At 55.4% G+C, this 10,191-nt stretch overlaps 1 protein-coding gene across 2 annotated transcripts in view; it reads right to left on the reverse strand.

Moving 5' to 3' along the window:
* Positions 1 to 1,837, reverse strand: part of LARP1 (La ribonucleoprotein 1, translational regulator) — a 45,565-nt gene extending 43,728 nt beyond the window's left edge. The window contains exon 1 of one of the 2 annotated variants that reach the window (XM_066560393.1): positions 1,499 to 1,837. In XM_066560393.1, coding sequence (XP_066416490.1) covers positions 1,499 to 1,724 — 226 coding nt within the window. In that variant the 5' untranslated portion in view covers positions 1,725 to 1,837. The remainder of the gene's footprint in view (positions 1 to 1,498) is intronic. The other variant, XM_066560394.1, reaches the window with a different exon arrangement.
* Between the last annotated feature and the right edge of the window lie 8,354 nt (positions 1,838 to 10,191).

Genomic DNA, 10,191 nt, shown 5'->3' on the forward strand with positions numbered 1-10,191 from the left:
TTTTAAACACCTTTGGGAATACAGAGACAACTGTGCTGGGCCCAAGGACAATTCTGAGTGTTGCAGCATTACTCCCTTACCCTACAACTGCGTGGACACACATATGACACACCCTCACTCTTTCCCTCAAATAACCATCCCAGGAGTTGCAAGGGGCCCCGCTTGTGTGGGGCAGCTGCCTCGTGGCTGCTGACTCTGACAAATCACACACCTTTGCAACCGATGAGGCTGGTAATGAATCTGGACACTCCTTACACAGGAGACTCAAACAGGAACACTCAGCCTTGCAATTTTGCATTTTTTGTTTTTTTTTTTTTCCTCAGGATCGTTATTTCAGAAGGCATCACAATAGAGCGCAACCTTCACACAAAGGAGCGATGTGACCAGTTTCGTGTCATAACGCACGAGGCAAATGCAGACAGCGACGCTGTCCTGGATTTCCTTAAGCTTTGCTTATGTCCATGACTACAATGACAAACCACCAAACAATCCAAACACAGACTTCTACCTGGCACGATTAACTTGTCCTCTATACTTCCCATTAAGATGACAGCTTTCCAGGTGGAAATTGCAGAGCTGTCCATCTCCCAGAGATCAATAACTCTGATGAATCACCATGCTAGGTAGTAACAGTTCTTACAAAACACTGGCACGTACAGTAACTGGGGATCTGATGGAACATCTGGCAGCGTGATTTCAGAGCTAACAGAGGCAGGTAGAAAAAGATTAGGTCTTTCCCAAACAAGACGCTTAGAGAAAACTTCCGTGCTTTTCTCCTACTCCTGATTCACTTAAGGCAGGTAGAGGAGCGCAACACCCATCCCGACAGGCGAGGAAATGGTGCTCTGCAGTTTCAGCCTTTGCTGACGACAGCAGCGGGATACAAGCACGATTTGGACAGCGCAGCCCCTCCACTTCCCTTTTCGGGGACCCCCGTTCCCCAGCCGTGCCCCCAGGCCGGGGCAGCGACCGCGCCGGGCAGAGCCGCGCCGGCCTCGGCCCCCGGCCCCGAGGCCGCCATGAGTCGGCAGAGAAAGGCGGCGCGGCCTGCGCGGGGGAGCCGCGGCCGCGCACACGTGGGCAGCGCAGGCCGCGGCCCGGGGAAGGGCCCCCGCGGGGGCGACGGGGCCGCGCTCCCGGGGGAGCCGCACGCCGGGAACCGACCACGTTGCCGGCGGTGCTGCGGCGGAATGCCGGGAGCGGGAGGGGAGGGGGGGGCCGCGTGTCCGCCGCCGGGCCCGCCCGCCGCCGCCGGGCCCCCGGCGCCCTCCGCTCGCCGCCGCATGGCCGGGCCGGGCCGCGCTGCCCTCCCCGCCTCGTGGCCGCGGCCGCCGCCGCCGCTCGCCCCGCTCCCGGCGCGCCCCCCGCCCCGCCGCGGCCCCGCAGGCCGCGGGCGCGGCCCCACGCCGCGTGTGCCGCATGGCGCGGCCGCCCGGGGCGCGGTCGGCGGCGCAGCCGGCCCCCCCCGCCCCGCTCCCAGCGACCCCCGAGCACCCACCGGGAGGCGACTGCCCGTTCACGGCCGGCGCGTTCTTCGTCCAGGGGTTCACCTTGGGCGGCGGGGCCTCGATGAACTCCCGGCGCCCCGCGCCGCCCGCCTCGCCGCCGTCCTCCGTCTCGCCGCCGGCCCTCAGCAGGCTCTCCTTCTCCTGGTTGTTGCTCTCCTCCTTCTGCTGCTTGGCGCTGGGCGGCCTGGGCGCCGCCGGCCCGCCGTCGGGGCCCATGGGAGGCTCACCCTTCTCCCGGCCGCCGTCCTGCGGCGGCTTCAGCACCAGGGCGCGCTCCTCGGCGGGCAGCAGCGGGGCCGTGCCGGGCAGCAGCGCCTCCACCTGCGTCGCCATCTGCGCGCCCCCGAGCCCCGCCGGGAACCCCCCGACCCCGGTGCCGCCGCAATATGGAGCCGCGCGGGGACCACGCGACTGCCGCGGGGGCGCGCACCGCCCGCCCGTGCGCGCCGCCGGCGAGGGGAGGGGCGGCGCGGGGCGCGCCCCCGCGGGGCGGCCGGCGGCGCGCACGGGCCTGATGCAACGCCCGGCCGAGCCGGGGGGGCGGGAACGGGGGGGGTTTAAAGGGCACCGGCCCCTTCCCGACATCCCGGCCTCGGGAGGGAAGAGGCCGGATCGGGCTAGGGGTGCCGATCCCGGCTCGGGCACTCCGGGAACGAATGCACCGGTGGAGCCCCGGAGTGCCCGAGCCGGCTTTGACTGAGTGTCCCCGGCCGGCATCAGCCGGGAGCCGAGGGATTGGGATGTGCTCGGTAACCCACGCCTGGGGATAATGGGATAACGTGGTTGGAAAGTGCAGAAAGACACTCGGTGCGGGGCCTGGGGGATCACGGAGCCACAGAAACGCTCAGGTTGGGCCACCTGGTCCCAGCTCCCTGTGTAAACAGGGTTGTCCCGGAGCACATGGCACAGGATTGCATCCAGACCGTTCTTGAATATCTCCAGTGAGGCAGACCCCGCAGCCTCTCTACTCTCTGTTCCAGTGTGGGTCACTGCACAGTAAAGTTCTTCCTTATATTCAGGTGGAGCTTCCTGTGCATTAATTTTTGCCATTGCCTGTGTCCTATTGCTCAGCACCACTGAGAAGAGCCCTGCTCCATGTGCTTGGCTCCCCCCTTAGAGATTTTTACACATTAATGAGGGAGAGACCACCTCTCATCTGTGCCCAGCAAAACCTTTGTTTGAGTAGGCTGAAATATTTAATTGAACTCTAGCTGATAGAATGTCACTTGCTCATCACCGTCATTAATATTCCTTGTATTTGTCCTCAATTTTTGCAGCCAGCAAGACAGCAACTGCAGACTGTGTGTATGTGCACATGAATTAGACACATTTAAAAGGCAACTTGCATTGCTGATACATATAGCACAACCTGCCTAATTCACAGCAGCCCTTACTTGATGCCTTTTTTATTCGGTGCAAGCCTCTCCCAGCCTCTTCCCTCATCACAGCGAGCACACCTCCCTGCTTCTGCCCAGAAAGGTTCATCTGGAAGTCCCAGCATGTCCTGCAGCCCCAGGGACACATCTATGCAATCCCTGCAGGAGACCCGTCAGCATGACAAGGCACTGAAGATGTAGCTGCCAGCTGCTGATGCGTGGAGAAGGATGAAAAGCTGATTTCACTGTTGGAAGGAAAGAAGAAAGTGAGAAACAAACATGAGCTCAGCACAACATTTGGAAGGGCAACAGCATCAGGGCAGATCCATAGAGGGAGTCCCAGGTTGTCGGGGATGCTCCACTGAAACCATCTCAGCTCTCTGTGTGCCCTGCTACCCAACCTCTTGGCTCAGAGAGTACCCTCCTGTGCCACAGCCTCAGGGATCACCAGCAGTTATCCCAAATCATTCAAGAATTTGGCCAGTAAAGTTCCATAAGGAAGTTTAACTCCAGAAGAGAGGTCTGCTGGCCTGGCTGGCTCTATAGTGAGCTGCAACAACCCAAGCCACATCCTGTGCTCCTGTGCCCAGTCCCTGACGTGCTGGGGGGTCCCTGCACTCCTCATGAGTGTGACCTGGGAGCTGCACAGCTCCCAGCCAGTCTCCCACCTATACCCTCTCCAGGAGCAGTGCTGGCATGGGGAGCACAGGTGGCTGCAGCCAGGGGACCTGCAGGCCAGTGGTGTCTCTCACCTGTCCCCCAGCCAGGGCGCAGGGTTCCAGCTCGGTCCCTTTGGGGCACTGCTCTGCTGCCACGTGAGCAGGAACGAGCCCGTGGTGGCCAAGAGCCAAACTGGCTCCAGAGCTGCCAGGCAGGAGAGAGTTGGGCAAATCTCACCCTCATGCAGTGCCCAGCCAGGCCAAACCCCAGCAGGTTTTCAGAGTTAGAAAATAAATGCACTCTCAAGGGAGAGAGGGGGAAGTGTCCCTGCAAGCTTCTTGCATCAGCTGTAGGGAACATCACCTTGGCAGGTCAGCTCTCAAACACCCATCCTTCATGGGAAGGGAAGCTGGGGGTGTACAACCTCCATGCTGGCCATGTCCAGCCAGCTCCATGTGCTCCACTCCTCCCTTGGTGTCCTCACCTCTGCTGGACCCCTCTTGCCCTGCTCTGCCCGGTGTCCACAGCACTTGGATATTCTGCTTCTCCCTCCAGGGGCTTGCTGAGAAGCAGCCAAGGAATCTCCCAATTTCTGCAGCACAATTCACTGGGAAGTAATCCATCTCTGCTTTCCCCAAATTCAACAACAGTGCCTGACTGGCATCCCCAATCCTGCTCCTCTGCCTCATTCCTCACCCCAGCTGTGTCCCTGTGCCTGCCCAGACCCCATCAAGCAGCTCCCTGTGCTGGCCCTGCTCAGGCTCTGAGGCAGCAGTCTCCAGGGAAACTCCTCTGCTGAGCAGTGATTTGGGCAGGAGCTCCCCACCTCCCTTGCTCCCTGTACAACAGCTTATTTATTTCTCCCCGGCTGAAGCGTGGCTTGCATATTTATCACAGAGAGCCGGCTGCTTTGGTGCTGGCCTGGAGGTTTAACGATGCTTTGATGGTGGCCGTTAATGTCTCTGAGTATCTCTGGGTCTTGCTTGGCTGGAATATCCCCAGCTTCATTTCTGCTGGTCTGGCAAGCTCACCTAGGGGCCCAGCCTTCCCTTTGGGAACAGCTTTAGTTCAGTGGCCTGGAGCAAGGCCTGTGCATGGCGAGGAGCACAAAGCAGCCAATGTGACTGATTTGCTCCTTAACTTCACCATCCTGTTTGGCTGGGAGCTCAGCCCCTTTCTCAGGTTCCACTTGCCTAATTTTGTCCAGCGCTGTGGCCACGAGGGAGGGCACCGTTTAAAGGGTTTCCTCCAGTTTCACCTTTGCTCTAGTCTGGCCCTGGATGCTGATCAGTGTCTGCAGCACCCTCCTGGTCACACCTCCCTTCCCTGCATCCAGGGGCTGTGCAGACCTCGCAGGCAGCTCAGATTTGAAGTGTGCTTCCCAAGGGAATTCTCTTTCTTTCCCCGGCACCTCCAGACCAGTTTGCTTGCTGCCAGTGCTGGTCACGCTGTTCCCTGGTGAGATGCCCAAGCTTTACACGTGGATGGCAGAATATTAAGGCTCAGGCATCTTTAACGCCCTGCAAAAGAGGATTTTTCCAGGAAAGTCCAACCTATCCTGAGTCATATGCTTTGACTTATTTATGTGGTTGTTATTGCTCTGTGAACCCTGCCAGGCAGAAACATTGTCAGGGACAATGCACACGAGGTTGGGCTGGCTTTCCTGCAGCAGCCCTGCAATGTTGCCCTCCAGCAAACCCAACTGCCCCCGAGGGGTTTCCTGCTCCCAATGGACTTGCAAATGAAGCCTGACCATCCAACTGCTGATGCCTGCAGGGAAAAGCTTTTCAAAGGACACCCAGAGCTCATTCCTGGAAGAGAAAGATCTTTGCTCTGAGCAGAGGGTGGTATGCTGGGGCAGAACCATTCTCAGGACTCTGGGCCAACAGTTACAACCCTCAAATTGAAATAGGAATTTTTAATTTCAGAAAACCTGACGGTTTCCCGCTGAAAAATACTCAGTTTGCCCTGAACTTCTTCATCAGGATAATCTGACCCAATCTTTTTAGTCTGGGTGAGATTCTTTCCCACAAAACAGTGGAAGCCCAAGTTCCAGTCCCAATTTGCTGTGCCACTAGTGAGTGGGGCTGAGGGCAGGCTGCCAGCAAATCCCTGTGGCCCTGCCATGGCAAGGGCCTCCAACCAGCAGACACCTATTAGTTAGTGGCACATAGTGGCCATCACAAATACTTGAATACTTGAATCACTTGACTTGAATACCTTTAAAATTAAACACTCAAACCTTTTATTCTACTACTCAAAATATCCACATTTTGACCTGCTTTAGCTCAGAACCAGAAGAAAGTGCCCATTCCTGCAGGTTTCTGCCAGAGAGAACTCCAACATCCCCTTGTTTAACCCAGATTTTAGCCTCTCCTTGCCCATGTTTTTAACCCCAGAGCTCCCACCCCTGCTCTGGAGAGAGAGACCATGCACTGAAGCACAATGCACAGCCAGAGCAGCAAGCTCAGCTTCTCCACTTCTGCTGCCAGGCCACAGGACTGAGAACCCACTGAGAGCTCCCAGATAGTCCCATAGGCTTTTCCTGTCTGCAGCCATGTGATCCAGAGAGATGGAAGACACTCCCTGGCTCTGAGATTAATTCACTTGGACCCTTCCAGCAAAGCATATGAAGGATCAGCGTGAGGAGTGAGCGCATTCCCACCAATAAGTAATTTCCAACCTGAGTAATAAAACAGCAGACACTAACGAGTTCCATTACATCCCCATTAAAAAGTGCTTTCACTTAGCAGGGCTCCACAGCCCAGGGGCTGGGGCTGGGTGGTTTGGTGCTGCAGCCCAGCCAAAGGCACTGTGCTCTCAGGGCACTTGTGCCATGCATGGGGTAGGAACCAGCTCCCAAATCTGCCAGCCCCTCACTGCTCCCAGCCATGCTCTGCACACTGCGAAGTGGTGCTGCAGATGTGTTCATGTCTGGGAGTGCACCCCATGGATTTTCCTGGTGCTAGGAAGTTAGATTGAAATGTGAGCAAATATCCTGTAATTAAAATCTGAAGCCTGTTACGCAGCTTTGGCGTGTTTTTAATAAGTGGGTTGGAGGGGGGGATATCTAATGATGCATAACTGCTTTTATCATCACAACTTTTCCCTCCAAAAGCCACAGTTCTTGTAGGATTCCCCCAAAGCCAGTAAATAATCTTGACTGCTTGAGAAAAATTCCCCATTTCCTAGTTATTGATGGCATGGGCTTTGGAAAGCAATACCTCCTCTAGAACACAATTTCTCACCTTGTATATTTTGCTGGAGATATATTAACCCGAGGTTTCTTATGTCCCCTAAACCACTTCCATTTCCAGGAGCTTGTGAAAACATGACATAAGGTGACCACTGAACATGATATTTTCTCTGAAGGATATTTACCCTCCATGCCACCCCTCTGCCATCAGGAATTTCAGCAGAAATATTTCAGACACTTCTACAAAGAGAAATGAGATATAAGAGCTCCGCAATCCTTGCTCAAGATGCCTTAAGCTCCACATGCTTCAGATGAGATGTCCTGCATCCTTCCCAGGTCCCAACCACCCACAGCAGTGCCAGACTGACTCAGCCCACCCAAGGATGTGCCATTCCTCTGGAGAAACAAAGCATGCTGGCAATGTGCTGTGATTCCCAGGAATTTGTGTTTCCCTGCCATCAGCTCCTTGCACCAGCACTGGCCAGGGTCATACATCTTTCTGCCTTGTGCCTGATGTGCAGGGAGGCACCAGCCAGAGGCTTCTCCACAGAGCTCAATTAATTCAAGCACTGGCAGCTTGTGCAGGTGCCCTAAAAGCTCCCAAAGACTCAAGGTGAGAATCAATAAGATTGATGGGTGGAATTGCTGGGATATTTTCCTCTAAGCACCTAAGGATAATTAACAGCCAAAATGCTTGGAGTCAACCACCAAAGTTATGAAATACTAAATCAGAGGTAGCTCCCAGCAGCTTGGCTGGCTCCCTTTGCAGGTTGTACATTCACAATGAAGCCGTCAGCCACACATGGCCACAAATTCTCTCTTTTCTCCTGGGATTCTGCTCCTTTCAGTGGCTGGCAGTTATTTAAATATTGTTTTGCCCCTCTGCAGTCAAAGCAAGGCCCTGGGCTTTGCCATTCAAATCCTAGCCTGACCCACAGTACAAGGATATTGCTGCTGGGTGTTTCCCTGGCTGCTGGGATCTGTGTGTTGCACCAGGAGGTACAAATCCAACAGGTGCTGTTCTCCTCCTTGGATAGCCAGGGAACTGAGAAATTGTGAGAGGTTAAATATAAAATAATTTTGCTCTTTTGTGTGCAAGAGTTCAGATTTCTGCCCCCCTCCCCCCCCAATTTTTGAGGGCACTGGACATCCTACCCCAATGCTTTCCTTCCCACTTTTGCAGCCACGTTGACTCTGGTGCCAGGCACAGCAGCCTGGACTCCAGCAGGCCTCATGGGGGTACCAGAGGAGGTGAAACCAGGCAGGAACCCCTTCAAGAGCCAGTCTGGAGTGGTGGGGCTGAGCTGCCTGGTCAGCTGTCCCACACAGAGTTCAGGTTTGCTCCTGTGACCCACAGCAGAGAGTCCGAGGGTCAGCACACAGCCACTGCCTGTCCAGCCAGTCCTGGCTGCCTGCCCTGAGCACCAGCCATCACACCATGAGTGACAAAGCACCCAGGAGGGTACAGCACATCTCTGTGTCCAAGATCTGCACTGTGCACTTAAGCAAAGGGGCTGGAGCAGGGGCAGCTCCATGCCTGACTGTACTTGACCCCAAGGCATGACTGAGTGATCCTCCTTTAACCTTGGGATGTGCTGTGTGGGCCTTTTGTGCTCCTGATTCTTCCTCCACTGCACAGGTGTCTGCTGCCATCCCTGCTTCCACTGCAGGGAAGGTTCAGTGCTGAACAGGTTTTCCTGCCTTTTCTCCCCAAGCTGTGACCTGGGAAGGCTCCATCCTGCCCAGATGCTCCCCCAGCAGCCAGCCCAGCTGTGCCATCCAGCACCCAGGCTGCATGGAGGGGACATGGGGAGCATCTCCTCCCCTCCCCTGTGCTCTGCCTCGAGCCAGGCCCTCTGCCTGTGACTCCCACTCAGCCTCACCAGCTTTGTGTTTGCTTTCCCAAATATTCTGCTGGTGCAAAGGAAACATCAGCCTGCTGAGCTGTGAGCTGAGCCACCTCCACCTCCGAGCTGAAGCCCATGAAGTGAGAGAGATGAGAACTTGGAAGCAAAGCGATGCCGAAGCCTAGAGCAACATACACCAGCGCTCCTCGCCTCCTTAGTGCCACCAAGTCAAGCTGGGGACAGTCCCCAGTAGCCAGGATGCTGGCATTGCCACTGCACCCACCACAGGCTCCTGATAGCACCCTGTCAGCAGCTGATCAGCGAGTCAGAGGTAAAAGGGCTTCAGCAAAGTGCAGTGCCAGCACCCAGCCATGGCCACCACTGTACAAGCAGGGCCCGTGGGACACAGGCAGGGGGATTAAGAGATCTGTGTCAGCAGTGGGCTGTGTACACAAACACGGCAGCTAAAAGGGCTCACGTCCATGCTTTGTCCCCAGGGAGGTCACTGGGGATGGGAAAGGGTCGTGAAGGGCTGGACATGCTGTGTCAGTCCTCTCAGCCAGGGGAGGAACAGGCTGGGGATGGCAGAGTGAGATTGGCCTCAGGCAAGGGGACTGTCCCCCAGCTCCCCTCCCTGCAGAGAGCTGGGCTGGGCATGGCAGATAATGCTGCAGTGCCTGGAAGGTTGCAGGGAACTCCCTGGCTCTGTAGTGGCCCTCAGGAGGGCTGGAGAACCTCACCTGGTTCTGGAGATGGGAGCAAAGGAAAGGAATTGTTCCACCGGTGGTTTTAAAAAGTCAGCTCAGAGCTGTTGATGTAGGAAAGAGTCATCAAAGTCAGCAGCTGCAGTGGCATTCACCAGAGGGTCTCCAAGTAACCCCAGGACATAGCTTGTCTGCTTCCCCAGCTCCAGGGGACAAGCAAGACTATGGGATGCTCATGGACATGCTTCTGTAAAGCTTCCAGGAGGAACTTGAGTCCATAGACCATAGAAAAGCCCAGGCTTCAAGATACTGTACTTTATGACTTTATATATTTGCCCTTGCCTCTTCTGCCCCTGTACTTCCCAATGAGCAGCTGAATAAGCAGCAAGGGGAAAAGAGACCCACCCCAGGGACCTGAAACATCCTCTGTCTCCACCACTGTCAGGGGAAATCAACGTGGGATGAGAAGCTCAATTGCAAATCTGGGGACGCAGTGGCCATGTTCTGCATCAATGCATTCATTTTTACAATTATATCAAGCAATATTAATAATATCCAGTGATTGAAGACATCCTGGGGATGTTAGGTGATGGAGATTGATGGAGGAGTGACAATGACTGACCATGTTGGGTGAAAGAATCTCAGGCCAGAAGTGCAGAATTTGCAGGTGGATTTTGTTATATTTTGGCTGCCCAATTTGGCAGATACAAGAGCTTTCCCTTGTCTGGTGAGAGGAACAGTGCTGACCTGTAAGGGAGTGTCCTCCTGCCAGGCTCGTTGTTAGATTTTGAAGTTCAATCATGAGCAAAACAAATGCAAAGTGAAGCCATGTGCAGTCAGAGCCAGCATTTCTCGCCTGTGTTTCAGTCTGTTCAATTTTCATGCTTTTCAGCTAACACT

The sequence above is a fragment of the Molothrus aeneus genome, chromosome 15, assembly GCF_037042795.1.
Source record: "Molothrus aeneus isolate 106 chromosome 15, BPBGC_Maene_1.0, whole genome shotgun sequence".
Classification (NCBI taxonomy): Eukaryota; Metazoa; Chordata; class Aves; order Passeriformes; family Icteridae; genus Molothrus; species Molothrus aeneus.